At 43.1% G+C, this 23,526-nt stretch overlaps 1 protein-coding gene across 3 annotated transcripts in view; it reads left to right on the forward strand.

The window, feature by feature from the left end:
* The window catches only part of bahcc1b (BAH domain and coiled-coil containing 1b), a 64,460-nt gene that overhangs the window by 12,750 nt on the left and 28,184 nt on the right, over positions 1 to 23,526 (forward strand). For all 3 annotated transcript variants that reach the window (XM_067575409.1, XM_067575408.1, XM_067575410.1), the window contains exons 3-4: positions 18,863 to 19,021; positions 23,258 to 23,368. In XM_067575409.1, the coding sequence (XP_067431510.1) occupies positions 18,863 to 19,021; positions 23,258 to 23,368 (270 nt within the window). The remainder of the gene's footprint in view (positions 1 to 18,862; positions 19,022 to 23,257; positions 23,369 to 23,526) is intronic.

Raw genomic sequence — 23,526 nt, forward strand, 5'->3', positions numbered from 1 at the left:
ATATGGTTTCATCAATTAGTAAAGTACTAATCATTGCCATTTGATTTAATTAATTAGGATTGGGTAATTCCACTGCTTATATTTCCCATTAAACAATAAATTAAAGCTATTAACTGAGCTCGTATTCTACAGTTTCTGTGCAATGTTTAGTCCCTCATGGGTGGCTCCAGGAGGATGGTGGTTTGGCGCTGGTGGATTCGGGGGAACACGCTGGTTTGTACTGGTCACAAACTGGGGGTCGCGGTGGCGGGGAGTGGAGGGGAGCTCTGGCTAATAGAGGTGCGGGTAATACCAGAAAATCCGGTTTCTATATTGAGCGGGGACGTGACGGGGTGCGAATGGGTTGACAGTGCATGCATTAGATTTAACAAGTAGCTTTGGTATCCTGTCTCAATAGGGATGGGGGGGGGTGCGAGGGGGTGGGGGTGGGGTGGTGCGTGTGTGTGTGCGTGTGTGTGTGTGTGTGCGTGTGTGTGTGTGTGCATATGCGTGTGTGTGTGTGTGTGTATAGATAGAGAAAGAAAGAAATGCTCTGCTTTAAATCATACAGTGGCTAAATAGCTACTGGACTAACTGGATGAATGCGAACGTGCCCGATGAGAAATCTCATTAATTATCATTTGCAAATGCAGCGGGTTCTTTAAATAGTCGCTGAGACTCGGGCATATGAAGGATGTCGTCTGTTGTGTGTAGGATCCACATATCCTCTGTCTACACTTATTTGCATATTCATTAGTTATACACAACAGCAAAAGCGACGCAGACGTCCCCTTCCGAAATTTGAACTCTTTAAGATTTCAAACACAATAAATGATCTCCATATTTCCGGCCAACACCTTGAGCTCGGCGTAGAATGCAGGAAAATACGGGTTAAACTCCAGAGGTTTGACATTTGGTGTGCTTGAGGTTCTGGTTCTGGTCTTGTCTGCTTCATATGGAGGGAGCCTGAATAAAAACACCAAGAGAAATATTTTCATCAGCTTGGTTTGTCCTCCGAAATATTCTTTCACTCCCACTAAATGTCTCACAACCTTACAGCATTTACATAGTTAAAGCTGTGAACCTGCATTTTTTTTTTTTTTTTTACTATAACTGCATTGTCATACGCACAGATCTGCTACACTCTTATTCTCTATGATTAATTTCCAATGTATGGAGGACCAAATGTGCAATATTTATATTTATTATTTTTTACAATTTTGGAATTTTTGAAATTTAAAATAAAATTGTACAAATTTAATAGTCTACATGTCTAATAAAAGCGTTGTTGTAAATGTAATATATATAAAAATATATTATACATTGTGTTATTCCTCGAAATTTGTATGTAATATAGTAAAAAATATATTATATAATTTCCTTAATTATGGTTATACTTTACATTATACTTAAATTTGTTATATAATAACATATACACTGTAATTTATTTTAAATTGATAAACTATTTTATATATTTCGTGAGGTATTACGCTGCATGTCTCCTGATTTAACTGAAATGATTTTACCCAAAAATATTCCTTTGTCAGTTATAAACCTGCAAGTAAAATCCGCTTGTTTTAACAAGAAGACACCTAACCCGCATAACGATTTAAACAGATTATTCCCCACTTTGACTGATATTGCTACTCGCTGACATGTATTATGGTCCAATTTAAAAATGATTCCGTAATGTTGAAGGGGGGAAAAAAGCGTAGTAATGCAGGGTGATAATGCTATTGAAATATATTCAAGAGGGCCTCTCACTGGGTCTCAAGGTGCATGACACTGTATTGAGATTCCAGATATCCAGACTCTCCATGCATGTCCCTGATGGGGTTTTGACTGACATGATGGGCATAGAGGATTGTTGTTTTGGGATGGGGGTTGGGGTACGGTGTGTGTGTGTGTGTGTGTATGTGTGTGTGTTTGCTGGGAGGTTAGGATGGGGGTTACCTTTGTGCTTGCCCCCCTTAGAGATTCAGAAAGCTGTATGCCTGGCCCTAGGCCTCGGCACAGGGGGTAGATATGATGTGAGGTTGGCCATACCGGGGCAGGAGGGGGTTTGTTTCAGATCTTTGGAAAGACATGCACGCACACACACATACACACACACACACATACACACACACACACACACACACATTTTTTACCTTCTCACAAGACCGACCCGGGTGTATCACTTACAGAGATTCAAAAAAACCCTCCTCTCATTCCCCCCTGTTTCTTCATATCCCAGAAAACCTGCAATCCATCAATTTGCTGAAGCCTCTTATTTAGATCAGCATGGTGTCTGCTTGAATATGGTCGCGCTTGACAAGGTGATGGAATGACAGCCGCATACCAACGCCATAAGACTCAGCCCCCATTTGATAAAACCCCACAATGATATTACACAGGCGTTTAGATTACTGATAGGAGCAGTGGGAAAGCCTTTGTCTCTCTCTGTCTGTCTTGTTCTCATTCCCCTCCCTGTTTCACTGCTTTGCTTTTATTCCAGTTTCTCTCTCTTTCTTCCCTTTTTTCTGTGATGTTAGCCCCTGGGCAGTAGTTGTGCAAGTGTGTGTGTATGCACGTGTGTGTGTATGTGTGTGATTAAGGTTAGGTTTAGCCTGCAGTAGCACAGGTGTGCAGTATTATGGAGGGCGTGGCAGAGCTTGTCATTGAACAGGTGTGTTACTTCCCAGACAGCAGACGGTTTTGTTTACATGGCTGTGTATGTGTGAGAGAGTGTGCGTGTGTGTGACCTAGTAATACAGACTGAAAAAAAAAAATCATGTTGCACACATGCGCAGCTGTACACACACACACACACACACACACGCACACACACACACCTTAAGCTGCTTGTATTTTGAGCTTTGAAAAAGTAATAAACCATAATCATAATGTTTTGGTTAGACTAGATAACCTCTCTGCCACCTCACTCTGTCTTTTCTCTCTCTTTTTCCTCTTCCTTGACCTCCTTTCTTCTTTTCTCCCTCACTCTTTTCCCCATGTTCAGTCTTGTTCGTGAAGCGCACAATCCTCAATGTGTGTGTGTGTGTGTGTGTGTGTGTGTGTTACATGCAGCCGCCACGTCCATTCATCATGACGCTGTCAGTAATGTCTCTCCTCTCTTGGAAGTTTCTCAGCATTGGCTTTGATCATCGCAGCAGCACAGATGAGACACGCCCCTTTACCCTCCTGTGCACACACACCTTCACACACAAACAACTCGCATGACGTGAAAGAGATGATGTGTGTGTGTGTGTGTGTGTGCATGAGTTTGGAAGTTTCTGTGTGTGTGTGTTTGGTTGTAGGGTTAGAGACACAGAGGTCTGTAGTTAGTGGAGATATGCATTTGTGTGAGTATGTGTGTAGTGATTATGTTAAAAGGCAAGAGGGAACGACGGCCCTAGAGAAAGAAAGAAAGAAAGAAAGAAAGAAGGGTGAAAAAAGTGGAGAATATGAGAAGGCAAATGATAGATGGATGGAGCAGAGGAAGAGAGGGAGAAGGAGGAGCAGAGGGACTAGAGAGGCTGAATGTTTCCACCTGGTTGGTAATCCAGTCAGATTACCACCGCCTGACGGCACCCACTGGCCGTCATCCCTGACTCCTCATCCTGGCGTCTCCGCTGCCTCTCAAGAGTGCGAGAGTGAAAGCGAGTGAGAGGAGACGCTTGCCTGTGCATGTGTGTATGTGTGTATGTCTGTGTGTGTGTGTGAGATGAGTCAGCAGTGGATGAGCCTCAGACAGACTCAGCTCCTCTTTACCAGTGCTCTACCCGGGGTACAAGGGGCATATCCCGGGTGCAGCGTGCAAGACGACCCCCTGTGTGGAGGAGACAGCTGGCGGAGGCTGCAGCCAGCCGAGCTGCGATTGGACACAGTGAGGAAGAAGAGAGTGCAAACTGTCAATTCAATTCGATCCAATTCAAGCAAAAACACATATTGGTTTAATTTTCAATCAAAGGTCATACAAATTATATACAAATTCTATAAAAATCACATTTTACATATACACAATTTGTTTTCGGCAACCTTATTCTCACTTTACAGAAGATAAAATATGCAGCAAAGCCAAAGAAATCAGTTAAACGTGTCTGACTGTTGACACATTAAAGGCATTAAGTCATTAAGTTAAACCAGTCCAGTAAAGTCATTAGAGGCATTTCCATTACAAATCAGACTCTTGTGTTTGCTTTGATATGTCAAGCAAACTATGATGCATCATTTAAATATCTGCATCGAATCAAAATGACGTTAGAGTTCCTGTGACCAAAATTCCAGCCCCGTAAAAGACAAAAAAAAAATGTGCATGAGTAAAAGAGTACATGAAGTAATCCTCTTTTTGATGTTGGGAGTTTTGAGTGAAGCATGTGTTTGTTCTGAAGCACATTTGCTACAGCAACAGAAAGACTTTTGTCTCATCTCCAGCTCTCATCCAACATGTGAACAGCTGCTTATTGTCGGTAGCAGTGATTTGAAGGGAGTGGGGTGCATTTGGTTGCGACATCTCCGGGGTGTGAACACACACCACCATCTGATGACTTGGCATGTGAATGGAAAGCGCCAGACTTCCTGTGTCCATGTGCTCTTTCTCTCTCCTCTTCCCCCTTTTTTCTTCTTCTTCTTCTTCTTCTTCTTCTTCTTCCCTCGCCGGCCAGACCTCCCCTCCACCCGTCTCCTCGCTCCTCTTTAACCACATGCTCGCCCTCCCTCTTCCTCCTCTCCTTCTGCTTTCCTCTTTCACTTCCCCTTCCACTCTGCGTTCACTCCTCTCGGCTCTTCGAGTGGTCCTCCAGCCCTGCTTCTTCTTCTCCCTCCTCCTCACAGCCCTGTTTCTCCCCACTCTGCTCTCCCCCCTCCTCCCCCCACCACCCCCTGCTTTCACTCTCCGCTCTTTTCAATCGATCCCCCCACCTCTTACATCCAGCTCCCATCTCTGTCTAACTCCCCACACACCCATCGCCTCCTGGTGTTGTTAGCAGACCAGCTTCTCTCAGCACTCCTATTTCTGTCTCAATTTCAGCCTGCTTCCTCTCCTTTTCCACATTTCCTCATTTGTCCCCCCCCTCCCCTCCGTACACTCTTCTCCTCTGCCTCCTCCCCTCCTCGCCACTCGGTCGGTTGTTAACGGGCCCGTCCCGGTGCTACTCGGCCCACGGCCAGACTCACTAAATCAGAAACGATTTGAGGATTTGGCAAGAGGGAGTGAGAGCTCAGCGCGGCGCCTGTGAAGTCAGAGAAATGAGAGAAAAATGACATTTTAAACAGCCTGCAAAACACAAGGCTAAAACAGCTTCTTACTATGTACAGGAGGAGGGGGAGCTGGGTGTATGAGTGTGTGTGTGTGTGTTCATTTAAAAATACAGTAGGCCTATAAGGTGTTTTATGTGAATATGTGGCTGCTGTGGCTGGTATTCATGATATGTGAAAAGAAAGTGTGCACATATGTGTGTGTGTGTGTTTGCAGACGCTATAGTTCCCTGCTATTTTATGGCTTTCCACTTCTTCAGAGGGGTCAAGGCAATCCCCTGTTTACGTGACAGAGAGGTGACATCACTTAGTGCTGGGGGGACAGACATGATGTCACAGTCTCGCCAGATCCACAGGTCTGCACCCTCCTGAAAATGCACACCGCAAAGCGAGGCGGCGCAACCCTTATCGCGGCGAACGACACCTGAGATGGGGGCCGGCTTTTATACGTCTCAGGGTCACATTTACGCCTGACTCATCGTCACTCGAGCTGACTTGTTTGACTCAGCCGGGGCCCTTTTTCTCGGCCGTTGTGTTTTGGTTCTCTATTCGATTCATTTTCAGCTCTGTTTGGCTCATTCATATTGTAATGGATTCCATTCAGGCGGGTCTATGTCCAGTTTGTTTTGCTGTCAGGGGGGCTCAGATGGATGGAGGGGGCTGTAGGTTCATCTGGAGGTGAGGTTAAAGAAGGCAGAGTGGTCAGACTGCCTCCTGAATGCCAGACCCCTTCACGTTTTTTTCTGAGTCACACTGCTGCTGTGGTACAGATTGAGCAGATTGAGTGTTTTGTGTGAAAGACAGCTAATGTGCTCTTAAATAGGAAATAGATTTCATATCTATGTGTGTGTGTATGTGTGTGTGTGTGTGTGCGCGCGTGAGGGAGGAAGCGAGTAAGAAAAAGAGATAAGCAGCTGTGTGGAACAGCATGGATCGTTACACAGTGACACACATGAAAGCATTAAGTATATTCAGGAGTCTTCGTTGAATATACATGGAGCCGTGTGCAGCCGTGTGTGTGTGTGTGTGCATGTGCGTGTGTGTGTGTGTGTGTGTGAATCCCCTCCCATGCTCTTGCCCGAGCTGAGAGTAGTGAGAAAGAAAACAAGAAAAGAGAGTGCGAGAAAGAGAGCTAGCAAAAAAAAAAAAAAAAAAACCCAAAAACAACAAAGATCCGTCATCAGTCATTCATGGCTAATCAGTCTCGTGGGACGTGCACACCACACACACACACACACACACACACACACACACACACACACACACACTCACACAGTGCCGAGGTCCTAATCCTACTGGGACTGCTTGTGCCTCTATGTGTGCCTGTCTAAATTTTGGATCCAGGCTGATTAGAAGCAAACTCTCCCTTTTTTTTTTGCATGTCTCTCTCTCTCTACCTCTACTTCTCTCTCTTTTTCTCTCTCTCTCTCTCCGTCTCTTCTCCTCTTCGTCTTTGATTGCTGGTAAAGTGTCTCTTCTCCTTCTCTCTATTTTTCTCTCTTGTCTCTTTAATAACCGCCTACTGTCTTTTCCGGTTGTTTTGATGTGTGTTTTTGTAATGTTTGGAAGCATGTGTGCATGCATAATATCGGGGACTTCTTTTGTGTGTGAGTGCGCACTTATCTCTGCTTTTGCATGTGTGCTCTCACTCCTGCCTATAAGTGTGTGTGTGTGTGTGTGTGTGTGTGTTCCTCGGTTCCTCGTGTGTATGAGTGTATGCTATGTTCGCATGTTATGCTTCATCAGAACCTCTCAGTGTTGTCTGTGTTTTATCGTCTCTTTCATTTGTTTCAGGTTTGTCTTTTTTCAAATCAAATAAGCTTTGTGCATTCATGACATTACTGCCAAAGCTAAATTACATATTACTGAACAAAAATACATTTAGATAAATAAATAATCACAAGAAGACAAATATCTTAAACAATCCTATAAGCATGACAGAAAACGGTCTCGGTTGTGGCATCCAGATAGATATTTTGCAGCCAAAAGAGCTTTTTTGCTATTCTGCCCCGAAATGTAGAGAAGTTTACCTTAATTTTTCTGAGGGGGGAATTTCTGGACATATGACGCTGGCTTTGTGTAAGAATGATTCTCTTAAGTCTGTATAATTGGTGAATTCAGTGAGGAAGTGAAGCTAAACGGCTGCAGAGTACAGTGAAAACAGTCTGCCTTCTCTTGGTAGCCAGGGTTCATTATCGTGGTATTAATAAGGATATTTTCTGATATTAATATATATCACAATATGGAAAAAATAAGCAAAATGTGTAAAATATGCAAAAAGAAATTAATTATATTCCGCTGTTGTGCATCACCTGAGACCAAATTGTTCAAATGTGTAAAACAAAAACTTAAATAACTAATTTTGTCACTTTTTTAATTGCAGTTTCTTTAGAATCATTCATTTGGACGACAAAAATTTGTAAAAAGGTAACTTAATTAATTCCACATAAAGTCGATAAACAATAATATTCAATAAGGGCTGCAACAAACGATTCTTTTCATTATCGATTAATTTGTAGACCAGTTTCTCGATTCATTGTTAACTGTTTGTCCTACAAACAGAAAATAGTGAAATATGCCCTAAAGCCTGTTATTTATGAGCAACAGTCTAAAACCTGAAAGAGATTTAAAGATCAGCTAAGACAAAATAAAGCAGCAATTCATCACAATTAAGATGCTAGAACGAGGAAACGTTTGGCATCTTTGCTTTGAAAAATGACTTACATTAACAATCAGTCATCAAAACAGGTTGGGATTAATTTTCTGTCGATCGACATCTCCATTAATCAACTAATTGTTTCGTCTTTAACTGCATCTACCTGTTTCACTGTCCAGGCTGTGTGCAGTCATCAATTTTTTCCTTGAATTTTGTATTTCTATGTATCATTAATGTGATTATAAAAACATATTAAGGGCCAAACTTGCTTTATGATTTCTGAACAATAGCTCACAGATTTTTCTGTTTGGTTGAGTATAATTGAGTCGGGTTGGATTTTTGTGCTGGCATTTATTTCTCCCTCTTCATTGGAGGTGGAGCTGAAACAAATGCTCGATTAATCAATATGTTATGTGTATGACAATCAATTAATTCTTTGAGTCATTTTTAAAGCAAAAATGGCAAATATTCACTGGTTCCAGCTTCTTAAATATGAGGATTTCCTGAGCAAGACATTTGAAGATGGGTATTTTTGAACAGTTTTTACCATTTCGTAGAATAAATGATGAATCAATTAATAGAGGAAAATAATTGACTGTCTAATTGACAATGAAAATAATTTGAGATTTTCCCCCCAATCCTTCACCCTATTGCTCTCCATCCCTTCTTTTGCTTATTTTCTTTTTTCTAATCACCTTCCTTCTTCTTTATTTCATCTCTGTGGATCTCTCCAATAATCTTTTATTCCTGTGTAAATATTACTGCAATGAAGGAATATAAAGAAAGGGAAAGCCATAGTGAAATAAGGTCAGACTAGGTTATTCTCACCTGCTTTCTTTCTCTCTCGATATATATCTCACTCTCTCTTTCCTCATCACTGGCTCCCATCCTCTCTCTCTCTCGCTCGCTCGCTCGCTCGCTCACTCACTCTCCCTATCCCTCCCTCCCTCCCTCCATCGCTCTTTCGCTCCTTCCCTCTCTCTTCCTCCGTTCGCTCCCTCGTTGCCTCTCTCTCGTGTTCGCTGTCTGCTGATCCCGCTCTTCTCTCTTGTTTCGTCTCTTCCCCCTTCACACACACACACACACACACACTGGCACACACTGACTGTCTGACGCCCACACACACACACACATCCACACACACAGTACACATTCAGGCACACACACACACACATATATACACACGCTGACACCTGCATGTCGAGCCGTTGAGGGTCTAATTTAAGTAAAGTGCTTCTCTAGGAACCACAACCCCTCAACTCACGATGATGGAGGGTGATACAGAGCGGCGTGGTTTAACACACACACACATACACTCGTATGTAGACGCATACACACACATCCTGCTCCAATGATACTGAGATATGACTCTCCTTGGTGTGGGATTGAAGGGAGCACTGTAGATGGCTTATAAGAAGCATACTGTAATAATAATGTGATATTTGATCCCCTTAGGGAAATTTACCTTCTCTGGGCTGCTGGCAGGTCAGACTGCAGGGTCAGTTACAGCAGTGCAAGAGCCAGTAGGGATTTAGTGTCTTGCTCAAGGACACTTCAGCAGGGCAAATGCTTGCTGACATGGATACGCTCGAATCTGGGTCTGCTGGTTAAAGGATGTCGTCTTCTTCACTGCGCCGCCGTGCTGCTTCGCGCCTGCAGCGTAGGTGTGTTTGTTTCCACTGGAGTTTGAGCTAACTTTAGCTGCACCGCCGCTGCAAATCTGGGGCCGCAATCTCAAACCTTCATAGTAAAAAATAGCCTGAAGTGGTTTTTGCAACGTCCAAGATGAAAGGAAAGTTGAGATTATAATACTTGAATTATTGCACGGTTTAAAAAAAAAAAAAATTACATTTCTTTCTAGAAAACGTCTAAATAGATCGTGACTCTTGAAAGCAAAGCATAATCAAAATCTGCCAAAACACTGCAGACAATTAAAGTAACTCTTAATTCATTTATAAACTTACATTACATTTTTTCTCTCAAACTTTTTTTTTGTGTGCTTTTGAACAGTGTTTGGTTAATTTTGAAGAAAAGAAAAGTTTTGACCGTCAACGTAGTTTAATTTGCTGTAACTATGGTACTTTTTGGATTGTTGTTCATCTTAGTTTGTAAGGTAGTATCCAGGTTGTATGTGCACCATTAGTACTTTCCCTCCAGTATGGTTGCTAGAGGGTGTTGCAGTGTTGACGGTATACCTGTTGCTACCAATAAAATCACGCTGTTTCTCGTGAGATCATCTCTCTGCTTGAGTTCTTGCCACCGAGAATCCCCAGCCTGCTACGATATTTTAACACTAGACTGTGTATTTGAAAACGTAACTAAATAGCTGATTACTTGAATTGCAAAACTAACGTGTTACATTACTCAACAAAAGAGTAATCTGAGTACCCCCAACATAGTCTCGCATAGCCAGACCTATCTCTACAACTCATTTTCTGTGCCAATGCTGGAGAAAGGTCTGACTGAACCCATTATAATTCTGCTATAGGGGAAAAAAACGCTCTCGCTTGATTGTATTTCCTTAAACCAATTACAATCGTCTTGGGCGGCGCTAAGCCTGGGATGCAGCGAAATAGTGTCAGGGGGACTTGTTTTGATGGCGACTAAATCCCCGCAAAAGAAAACGCCACATAGAAAAGTTAAAGACGTATGTTGACGATGTGATGTGACTTTTACTGATAAAAAAGACAAACATAACTTGATAATCGGTGCCCTAGAGGTGAAGCCTGCACGTACTTTAGCTCTGGAGGAGCTCACTAGTTAAGTTAGACTCATTAAAACCACAGATGACTTACTTTTGCAGAATGTTATTAAACTGATATCACAGAAGCTCGTGTAGGTTGCTATCTCAGAACTTGTTGTTGTTTCATGTAGCGACGGGGATTTTGAAAACGCTAACACACACATAGAAGTAGAGGAGAAGAATTCCAACTGAAATAGTCGGCCAACAGCTGGTTTATACCCACAGTCTACATCCTGTGAGTCAGACTACCCCCAGCACTGGTCTTCACATATTGTTAACGTCTACTTTCATGCTTTTGAACTATAATTGCAATCAGGAATACACGTTAATAGGTAACAGAGTCACAAATAAGTTAATGAGTCACATAATGCAGCTGTAAAGAATGTGTTTAATAGGAATTGTGCGTTAATGATGATGAGTGGTAAACTTGTCTTGTGTTTGAACTTCAGTGAATCATGAAGAAACACGTGTGTACCTGTGCTGTTCAGCTCTGTCTCCGCTCTGCTCTCAGGGTCATGGTGACGTGTTTTCTGTTCGACTCACTTTGTGCTCTTCCTTGTGTCTTGACCCCCAGGTGTATTTTATCCAGCGGCAGGCACATACAGCTTCAAATCATTATTGTCAGTGCATGTGTGAGAGTGTATGTGTGTGTGTATGTTTGCTGTGGCTGCAGAGTGAATGGACCACAAGGGTGTGGCACCATCATGTCGGACTGGAGGACGACCAAAACTCCCAGAACAAGCTTCCTTGCTGTTTACCAGAGCTACAAAACTACTGGGGGGATGTGGGGGTGGGAGGCTGTCTGGGGGAGGAGGAGGGTTACGCACATACACACACACACACACACACACACACACACACACACACACACCCAAGTAGACAGAATTGCATTATTGACTCTCACCGCAGGCTTTCCTGAAATATCAGCAACCTTATGCTTTTAATTAGTGTATGTGTGTGTGTATGTGTGTGTGTTTCATTCTGACCCAAGCATCAGAGCCAGTCTCGTATGACCCCTATTCCCCAAATTCCCCTGTTTTCTTTGGTAAAACATGGAAAAATCTACTCTGACAGCCCCCCTTCCCTCCTTCCTGAATCTCTCATGTGTTATGTGTTCCTGCTCTCCGCGACCATATATGGCCTTTCCTCCTGCCGTAGGTGGGAGGGTGGGTCTGTGGCGTCCAAAAAGTCTGTGGTCAAAAGCAGGAACATTTTCCTTCTCACTCACAGTTTGCTGGTGGATCTCGTGGGCCACGTTCGCCATTGGAAAACTCTGAACACTGGAGTTTTTTTTTTTTTCTTTTGGCTTTTCAGGCTGGTTTGACACAAGGTGCAATGTTGCACGTTTTCTTCTCCTATTTATTTAATTCCTCCTGCTTTCCCTCTGCTTTTTATTTTCTGTCATTTTTATGGAATCACAGTCAGCAGATGATGTGTCTTTTAGCATCCTCAGTGGCTTTTGATGGTGTAAATGCACACGTGTAGGCGCAGCGAGATCGGGATGTTACTACAGTAGTCTGGTGCATGCAGAGAGATGGTAGTAGAGAGGGAATGTGTGTATATGTGTGTGTGTGTGTGTGTGACGGCAAGGCTCTGGTCCGCAGCCCGAGCTGTGCTGTTCATAGTCTGCTGATTTATGCGCCTCACAGGGACATCTCTCATTTGTAGCTCTTTCATCTCATTTTTCCCCTCCACTCTTTTTCTCTCTCTCTCTCTCTCTCTCTCTTTCTCTGTCCTCTCTCTTCTTCCCGCCGTAATGTGATTCAGTACAGCCGCTTGTCCCAGGCGACATGCCATGCTTTGCTTGCACACCCTGCTCTCTCTAACATGAATGAGTCAAGAGGAATCGTTGATGAATAATAAGATAGAGCAGAAGGAAAATGCTATCTGGATCTAGTCGAGCAAAAGAACTCCTTTTCTCCCCTGAACGTATTCTTTGTAAGCACCGCTCGGGCGCTTACTCACACATTGAATGTGTTTGTGTCCCCAGTGCCATAATGCTTTTATGGACCTTTGTGTGTGAGTGTGTGTGTGCGTGTGTGTGTGTGTGTGTGTGTGTGTGCGCGCGTGTGTGTCTAAGCGTCTTCCACGACCGCCTTGTTTGAGTAGCCCTGTCACTTGTGCAATTCCGTGGTGTCAAAACAGATCAGAAAGGTCTGGCTTGACTCCTGCCCCTAAATACACACACACACACACACTTGCACGCACACACACTCTTGCGCACACACTCACACACACACACACACAGATTGAAGGCTCAGTGCCAGGGTCCTTGGTGGTTGGAGGCTTATGAAAGGGTCAGACTGACGAGAGGTTGCCAAGTGTACGGCAATAAGCGTAACAGCCAAGCTAACGAGAGTCAGAACCTCTGACACACACACACACACACACACACACACACATGCTGAGACTGTACTGTCAGGCTCTTTCAGTAGTGGCCACCATTGGCAGAGTTGGTAAAAGAGAGAATGTGTGTGTGTGTGTGTGTGTGAGAGACAAGAGTTCAGTATATCAGTGTGTGGACAGAGGCTTTTGTTAATTGGCAAATGTGACAATAGAACATGAGAGGATATTGATCTTCAATCGGATGGAGATCGATTTAACTCGTCATCCTTCCAGGTGTGTGTGTGTGTGTGTTTGTGTGTGTATTGATCAGCAACAGTCCATTCAGAGAGCTGCAAAGAATATCACTCCATTACTTTATCTGTTTACTTATTTGTCCTTGTGACATCCGTTATATCACCACCGATGCCCTCCCCTTTGGTGTCTTCCTTTTCTCCTATCCTGTTTGCTTCTTCCTCCTCCTCATCTTCCTCTCCTCCTCTTCTTCCATCCCTTTCTCTCTCTAGAATAGTGAGAAACCTTGGGACGGTCTGGCCTGTTATCTTTTGTTTCGCTGTTTTGTTTCAATGTAGATCTCATCAAGCACTCTTCAGCAGCTGCTGAGACAAACACACAAAAGAGGGTGCAGGGTTATTTTTTTTTTCACACAGAGTTTTTTTTCTTTGCTTTGGCACATGCAATATACTGCGCATACTGTATATAAGTGGCTTTAACAAATGCAAGACCAGATCTGTTTTAATTTAAAAATGAGAAAATAACCTTGCACGTTATTGGGTGCTTTTCATCGTTCGACACTTTCTTTGGATTTTGCATGAAAGCATTTACCCTGTTACTGTTTCTAAACATGATTGCCAAGCTTTCTGAGCAGACCAGATTGATCCATCTTTAATTAAAACTGTCATAGTGTGCCTTAAAGGTGTGAAAACGTGAGAGCACTCAAAAAAAGCGGCATTTCTTGCACAATTTGAGCCAATTTTTTTTTTTTTTTTTGGCAACTTTTATCTATTAGGGTTAAATAAAATATTCCACTCTATTCCCACACTACCATAGGTGTTATTTCAATCAACCTCTTGTAGGAGCAATAGTGTGACAGCTCTTTTTTTAACTATTTTCTGTAGAGAATTTAGTTTTCTTTCTTCCTTTTTTTTTTTTTTTTTTTGCTTTTTATAGATAGACTCCTCCCTAAATGACCGTTAAACATCAGTGTAAAACACTATCTGAGTCTCTGACTGTTATATTCTGAAACACTGACATCAAATCCTGACCTTTATACTGCTGAATCTTCAGATTCGCCGCTATCATACTCCACTGTGGCTGCACTGGAATTATAGCGACATCCCAAAATTTATGTTTGGCCCTGTTATCCATGAGAATACCAAAAATATGCCAAGCAGCAAAAACCTGCCCAGAAAAGCGAGGCACACTTCCAATACTTTTTTTTTTTTTTTTTTTACAGTGTTTAAGTGTTTTTGAGTGGATTTTCCCCTCAGCAAATCACATTACAGTCAATCATAAATAAACTAAAGCAGATTTTGCTCACTGTAAGTACAGCTGACTGTATTAGCGTGAATAGAAAACTCATAATCCCGGTTTTTATTACCTTGGATTGTCAACATCTGAGGATTCGCTGCCTGTGTATTGACACACTTTTCCAACTCGTGATGCCAACTGGGGGAAAATGGGAAGCATACAAACACGTTTTCTACTTTAATTACCACTATGGAGACTGAATGTAGCTGTTTTCACAGACAGCAGCTTTTATTTATGGTAAATAACATATGCACATAACAGTAATATGCGTACATAATCATGATGTCACTTGGGTCAGAGTTGAATTTTTGATGTGGTTGCATATCTGTGGTTGATCTGAAAGTCAAAACCACTGTTGAGTTAGAGTAATGTTTGTTATGTTTGTCTTCTTTTCACACTATTCCTCTGATGCATCTCGTCAGTTGTGGCTAATTCAGTATGTTTGCTTTCGTCATTTGGCGTTTCTGCTCAGAGCTACGGGAAACTACGAGAGGATGCAGCAGTGACAGATGGAAAGGGAATGTGCAGATCAGGATAAAACAAAGGCGGAAACAGAGGGCAGGAAGAGAAGAAGGGGAGGAGAGAAAAACACACACACACACACACACACACGCAGGGACAGAAATAAGGTTTACGTTAGCGGCTGGCCTCCGAGATGATTTTCCATATCAGCAGGCCAGAGGGAGCGGGCAAATATGATTTTCTCCTCAACTCGCCAACAGAAAACAGACAGAGAGGGGGAGGGGGGAGGGAGGGAGGGAGGTAACAGGAAAGAGGGAATGGGGGAAAAGAGGGGAAAAAGGAAAGAGATGAGTAAATGGAAAAAGATGGGGAAATAGGGGGATGGGTGGAGATCTGAGAGGGTGGGAGATTAAAGAACGGCTGTGGGAAGAAAGTCAACAAGGAATGCAAAGTATTTACAACACTAAACTTGCTAATCAATATCACTACTGTTTGAAATCAGTGTAACATTTATTTTTGTTTTACTGTCTTCTTTAATGTAAGTTGACTTTTATGGGCCTTGGAGACACTTCAAGATGCCTCGTCTAATTTTCAAAAATGCACGGCTGCTCAGCTGAAAACTGACTCTTTTTTCCTGTCGTCTGTTATAGACGATGAGGTACAGCGAGCCAAGTGTGTGTGTGTGTGTGTGTGTCATTCTCTATTTGACGTACGTGTGTGTGTGTGTGTGTGTGAAAGAGAGTCTGCACTGCACTGCCAGGGGGGTCTTGTGAAATCAGCCCGATTCTTATATGAGCTGTGTTTTATTATGACTGGCTGAAAGGCCACTGATCTACAGTTGTACAAGAGAGGATTTGGAGAAAAAAAAAAAAAAAAAACACTGAAAAAATATCCTGTCTGAGAGCAGCTGAGAGAGAGAGGCAGAAAGAGAGAAAATAAATGTCTAGAAGGAAAGTTTTGGCCGATTCTTTTTTTTTTTCTCCTTACTCCTTATTGTGACTACATCAAGAGCAAAAAAGACTGAGAGATTTCTGCTTTTAAATTGTCTAAGTGCAGTGTAGTGTGTGTGTGTGTGTGTGTGTGTGTTTGTGTAAATAGAGAGACTCTGTTCTGATTTGTCTCTTAATACCGCTGCTCCATCTCTCTCTTGATTTATCCTGTGCTCTCTCTCTAGTGTGTGTGGGTGTGTGTGTGTGTGTGTGTGTGAGAGAGAGAGAGAGATCGGCAGACAGTTGAAGGCAGTTGTGGTTGTGGTTGTTAGGGCGTCGGGTCGTGGTTGAGGTGAAGGTACTGTACGTGTTTGTGTGTGTGTATGTGTGTGACTCAGATGCGGACTGTTGTGGTAATTGTCTCTGATGCGAGGCAGCATTTATGTGTAACGACCCAACCCACCACCTCTCTCTCTGTCTCTCTTTCCCTCCATCCAGTGACTAATTACCTGATTCCCTGTGGATTTGTTTCCTCCTTCCCCTACAACTGTTGGGGTTGTTCCACTAAATGAGAGCATGCTGATAAGTGGAGATACATTCAAACGGAGCCAAACTGAACTGAGCCTGTTCGCTTAAACTGTTACAGGATGAGACTGAATGTCTAAGCTTGCTCGTAGTCCTTTCTAAGAGGTGAAACTACATTTTTACTCATAGTTGAAACTACATCCTGTGTGATGTTTTTGAATATGACTGCAAATCTTCACCTAGGTGAAATATTAGAAAGCCATGTTGAAATGACATGAATGATCAACGAATGATGCTATGATTTTTGTAACTATGTTTCTACTAGTTTCCTTTCTGTAAATCTAATCGCCATTCATGTTGATCATAGACTGTAGAAACACGTCTGTCTCTGTCTGAGATTATATTCATATACAACTAAATTGCAACAGCAAATACCTTTAGGTAGGAACACAATGCTGGCTGAATTACGTTGTCTCTCAACATAATAAGAAAATGTTGTTAATTCATGTTTTTGGCAACGAATAGTTCTTTTTTTCTCCACTAAAATGTCCGATCTTCAAGTAGAAGTCACTACAGCTTTTTATGGTTATGTTTAGGCACTCACAGCACTTGGTTAAGGTTACGGAAATGGTCGTGGTTTAATGCAAAAAAAAAAAGACTGCAACGACTTGCAGCACAACATGTTAATTAACCCTTAAGCAAAACCATGCTCTTTCACCAACCTTAACCAAAGTGCTTTGGTTGCAGCAGCGATTACCAACGCAACATTAGTGGGAAAACAACTCAGTAATATATGAAGTTAACGAGACATGGTTGGTAGAAAAGCAGGATGTAGAATCTGCGTGAAAGCTTGATGTTGGGTTTACAGCTTGCTTCCATCTTTGTCAGTAACATTCAGAGCAGAAAATCTGAATTTGGCTAATATGTTGCGTAAAGTATGAGCAGGTGTTCATAACAGTCCTGTGTGAGGGGCAGCTTTGGCGTTGATGTATTGTTTGAGGTACCACTACAGTGACTCATGATCTAGGAAGTCCGGTTTTTGATTAATAGATCCATAAGTTTGAAAGCTTATCAGGTGCTTAAACACTGCACCTCAGTTTATGATTTTACAACACTACAACAGCAAATATTGTGTCCATGTCACAAAGTTTGATTGGCCACTGCAGCACCTCGCGAGATGACATCACATTGCAGTCAGACAAAAGTTGAGGTGTTTGTGGAAGGTTGTGGTGTTTTGCTGGAGACCTCTATGTGGACAGACTGGCTTCATTCAAAAAAAATGAGGGTTCTGTGTTTTGTCATGCAGGGCTAAAGTAGATCTGAGCCTGAGACGTGTTTATCAGTGCAAACATAGCTTCCTATCTGTTAAGTCATGATGTATTCTTAATGTAGAAGTCATCCTCAAAATCTCAGCAAACAGAATTTCTAAGTGAAATCAGAGAAACCTCACTTTTTACCTTCTGTTTTAAGAGCCTCCACGTTGGCTTTGACCTTCAAGTGTCATGTTTATCACTTGATGCTGACTAAGACCTGGCACCAAAATAACAACAATGATTTTGTCACAGGTGACATTAATCAACCCGTACTCACTTCCATATCAGTCACGTGCCTCCGGCTCCAGTTTGTACCACATACCCATTCAGATCAGAATTGGAAAAAAAGAAGCTTTTTTCCAATCATAACTTTAAGAGGGAAAAAAAATCAGATATGTGTGTCACATGTGAGGAGAAAAACGATCAGAATTGGGACACTTCCAGCTGCCGTGTGAATGTAGCTTGAAGGGATTAATTTCTCTAGGGCAGGTCACATAATTTCATTTTTTACAGCACTCCTCAGTAATACTAATGCCACCCAGATCTGCCGCATCTGACTTTTCACATTTTACCAGGAGAAAATTCTAGCCTCAACCTCGTGCTGTGTTTCAACGAACCCAAGGGTGCTCTGATCATTCAGATATTTCATGATATTTCAGGTTGTTTAAAACTATTTTTGGAAAATGTGTATTAGAAGATGAACATTCCCACGTTCAACGCCAGGTCTTCTTTCTTTTTGGCCATGGCATGTTTGCAAGCAACAAGTGACACATACATTTGGACACAAATGGTGACCACAGACATTGTCAAAGTATTTAAAAGCAGACATGTGCACAAGTCGTTTTCAAAATTAGGCGTAAGTGTGACAAACCGAGATGTGTGTGCAAAAAAAGCCTAAGTCTAGAAAGCATATGAAACATTCGTCATTTACACACGTCTTTTTTTAACTTCTGTATTTTTTTACCTTCATCTGAGGAAGTTCTCTCAGTTAAACAGTCATACTTGGGAGCTTCTGAGTACTTCCTCTGTGGTGTTGCTTTCTCATCAGCATCTCAGGAGATTTATCCCCCCAGCGCTTGCTCACCGAGAGACAAATTTAATCAGTGAGCACCTCTCTAACCTCCAACATTTTTCTGTCTCTCAGGTGCTTCCTTCATGGGTTCCTTCCTGGCCAGCAGTGTGGGGTCCCCGCCCTCCCAGCCCCCTCACCCCTCGGGACCTGCTGCCTCCCCGTCCTCCCCCTCATATAGGACTGGACCCCATTCGAGCGCCTCCCCTATCTGGTTCCCCCATTCACATGAAGGTAAGACACACACACACACACACACACACACACACACACACAGGAGGCAGCACAGAGTGCTTGGTCTCTGGTTAATCCAGGGTCTTGGTTTGGGATTAGATCGAGATGGAGCCATTAAGTGGTTTAACCAACACTGAGCTGAGGCCAAATACGCGCAGCAGTGATGCCTCAGATGATGCTACTTATAGAAACACACACACACACACATGCAACTCTCTTCTGGTGCTGTATGTGGTTTTGTGTTTGTGGCTGTTTTCTAGTTCAGAGCTTGAGCACCGTGTCGCTCTCAGAACTGGTGCACGACCAAAATCTTCCTCTTCCTCTTGCCCCAACCTAAAAAACACAAACACACATGCACACACACCCTCATGCAGTATAAAGATAGCATCATAATCAACAGTAATTCAACAACGTTCTTCAAGCACTCCTCTTCACCCATTGCCAGCACAATCCGATATTTTCTCCCCCCCTTTCATTCAATCATCTCTCACCCCCTTATGCTCTTCTGGGGGTAAGTTTTAAGTTTCATGAGCTTCTACATCCCCCCTCACACACTGACACACACACACACACACACACTCACACACACGCACACTGAAACTTACCCCTATTTCCACCATCCTCTCTCTCTTCACATTCACCTCCCCCTCTGACCGCAGCCCCACCCTCTGGGCCCCTTCTGGGCTAACCGACCTCCAACGGCCCCCTTCCTGATCAGACACACACACGCACACTCTCTCACAAACAAAAATGTGCGCATCAACATGCATCATGTCCTCTTTCGACTGTTAACCGTTTGTGGTTAGAAAGTGAGCTTGACTTAGTTATCTGTCCTTTTCAGGTATGTGTGTGCATGTGTTTCTGTGTGTGTGTGTAAGAGGATTTCTCTTTTGACAGCGAGATGGGTCTAGAGAGATAACCTCCAAAAGAGCTACAGTGGAGAGACAGCTTCCGTCACAGGCTGTATTTCTCAACTAACTGAAAACGGTCAGAATCAGAATTTCACGTTCCACCAGTTCTTCACAAAATGTGAGCGAGTGAACGATAAAACCCAGACATGTCGCCATGGAAAAGTTTTTTTACGTCTCCAAACACTGTTGCTTGGGATTAGAATAGAAAGCTTATATGCAGACATTCACTTTATTTGCTTTCTTCAATAACGTGCATTGTACTGCAATAAAAAAAAAAAATACATTTAACCAGCTATGAGACCACTGTAGTTTCACAGCAGACATTTTGTCATAGAGCAGGAAAAGCACAGGTGTAATCAATAACATGAATAACAACTGCATTCCATTTAGGTGAGCCAGTCTCAGGGTCCTGGTATTGTGCACGCTGGCTCGCTGAAACGACTTACAGGGACACGTAAATGGAACTGAACCCTTGTTAATGTTATTAGTTACACCTGTGGTGTCCCTGCTATGACAAGTCAAACTGTCTGCCATGGAAAAAGGGCTCTTCTGACTTATTTTACAGCATGAATTAAATGGTCTACCTGCCAATTATCCCACAAACCACTGGACCAAACAATATCCCGCACATTTGTCTCTTTGTGGTTTAAGGCATGGACACAAGACATCTAGACTTCCCCCAGTAGACACAATTTGGAAGTGAAGATTTTGAGGCGCAAATATAGCTGAAATTAAGAAAATTCCTCTAATTAAGGGGTCTTTTTTATTTGTAATCAACGTTTAATTGCTTTGTACCAGAAGAAAAGAGAAGCAAAGGATGGTGGGTCCAGCTCTCTCTGGAGAGAGCTGCTGTTTATGAAACAGAATTTATTTCCCCGCTATAAGTTTTAATTTGTAACATCCTGTCAGCAGACAAGTGTACACACCAGAATTTAATTTGGGCAAGTAAGTCAAACACACTGTCTGGGGACACTTCACCACTGCAAATTTTTGATTTCAAGCTCATAAGACAAACTCATAAAAGCTGTGTTTTTACATAGAAATCTATCCTGGTGCAGCTTTAAAGCTTGAAAGGAGACAAGTTTTGTTTGTACAACTGCCTCATTTGTAGCTCATCGAGCGATAAATAGCAACAGTTAAGCCCTGAAAATGAGCACTAATGTCGCCCGGAGTGACTGTCTTATAAATCAGATTCATAGAAAGAGTCGGAGGCAGGACTTCAACGTGAACGCAGGAGAGAGCAGCAGTGAAAAGAGAGCAAGAATGTGTGTGTGTGTGTGTGTGTGTGTGTGTGTGCGGAGGGAGAATGTGTGTGCCTATCAGACAGATTTTGTGTCTGTGTGGCTCGGCTTTGATGTCTGAACACATACACGTGTGCGCACGCTCGCACGCACGAACACGCGCACACACACTACAAATGATTGTTTTTAAGAATTCAAGCCAGGGAGCTCCGGTAGGCGGTCTGCCAGCTGGCCACGGTCCAGAGAGTGGAGCGTAGCCAGCGCAGAGAGAAGAGACCTGGCCAATACACACACACTCACACACACACACACACACACACACACACACACACACACACACACTCATACACTCACACACTACAGACACACGTATTCACAGATGAGACATTTTCGCAAAGAAATGCACAGCACATATTCCTTCTCAAACGTACACTAACTCTCTCTCGCACACACACACACACACACACACACACACCTATCCTGCTCGCTCTCCCTCTTCCACACCAGTCCTTGTTTTTTGTCTCCTCTCTCATGTGCACTCACTTCTCTCCTTACTTCCCTTTCCTCTGTCCTCTCATCTCCGCCATCTCAAAGCTCTCCACTTCCCCTTCACTTCCTCCTTCATCTTCCATCCCCCCTCACACACACACACACACACACACACACACACACACACACACACACACACACACACTCCTCTCTCCAAACGCTTCACAGCAGCACCAGATTGGGGGCTTTTCATATTGACAGCCCTGTTCTTTTTTCTGTCTCTTTTACTTTTCTGTCTCTCTATCATCTGTTCATTTGCTAACCTATCAGTTCTTTCCTACTTCCCCTTCCTTCCTTTCTTTCTCTCTCCCTTTTTTTTCTCACAGTGTCCCTCTGCCGTCTTTGTTCCCCTCTTCTTCTTTTTCATCTCCCCTCCCTCCCTCCCCCCTGAGTTTTATCACTCATCATTACCCGGGGGATTGGCTTTAGATGGCTGATAGAGCCTTTTGGTTAATTGTCGCCATTTAGATTCACTGGTTGTTAACCAGTCAGAGTAATCACACACACACACACATACACACACACACACACACACACAGTGGAGTGTACACATTCATGCATTTACACTGCAGCATGAACACGCAGACACACTGAGTCCCACACAAACATGCTGGGAGCAGTGAGGGGGCGTTGGTGGTTTTGCAGTGCGACTGTGGAATGCGTAGGATGAGTTTTTATGGAGTGCTGTTTACTTTGGCCACCACCGTTAAACTTTTAACGGCTGCCAATTAACGGGCCGGCAAGGACACTCTGTGGGGCATGAAACCAGCTGCTGGAGAACACACACACACACACACACACACACACACACACACACACACACACACACAATCCAAGCCTTTTGGCCCCATAAAGTGGAGATGTCTGCCTCCCGCGTTTGTGTACTTGTGTATGATCCTCTGTGTATGTGCATGGACCTGTGGCGATTTTACTGTTTTTTCTCCAAATAACACCCCACTCTCAACCACCACATACACACACACCCGCAGCGACCCTCACCCAATTCTACACCCATCCACCCCCATCAACACAACCACCAAGACCTCCTCTATCCCACAATTCAGTTCAACGTCCTTGAAGACGAGGAACAGAGTGGAACGACCATTTACCTCCCAGTGACCTCTTGGGAGGACTGTGTGTGTATGTGTGTATGTGTGTGTGTGTGTGTGTGTGTGTTTTAAGGAGGGGGGTTGTGATGGTTCATACTATTTGTCTTGGGTTTGGGAAAAATGTGTTTTGTAGAAGAGCAAATTCCATCCAGTTAAATGCTGCAAACACTTGGCCAGTAGCTGTCGGCTGTGGTTTTTGTCACCACTTTGTCCACTGTAAATAATGTCAACTCATGTGGTGTGTTTGTGCAAAAGTGCATTTATGGTGAAAGTAGCACTAACTGGCCATATTTTTTTTTTCTGTGTTTTCCAAAATGGCCCCATTTCATGATAGATTGTAGAGATAAACTGTTTGTTTAGAGGGCTGCTGAATGTCAACGCTGCAGAGAAACATCAATTTTTTCCTGCTCTCCCTCCCTCTGACAGGGTACCCCAGCTATTCAGGAAGTCTTGCTTCTCCTTTTCTATCTATGAGTCCCCTGGATCACCATAGCAACGGTCTCTATGGACAGCACCGCTTCTATGAAACTCAAAAAGGTAGGTGTTGGTATGTGTGTGTGTGTGTGTGTGTGTGTGTGTGTGAAGGTAACTGTGAAAAAAATCACTTTATATATATACTTCCCTAAACTGCTTAATCAGCACTTACCACAGGAGTAAGAACAGCTGGTAACTCAGAGTCTATTTTTTTCAAGTTA

The sequence above is a fragment of the Thunnus thynnus genome, chromosome 20 (assembly GCF_963924715.1).
Source record: "Thunnus thynnus chromosome 20, fThuThy2.1, whole genome shotgun sequence".
NCBI classification, from domain to species: Eukaryota; Metazoa; Chordata; class Actinopteri; order Scombriformes; family Scombridae; genus Thunnus; species Thunnus thynnus.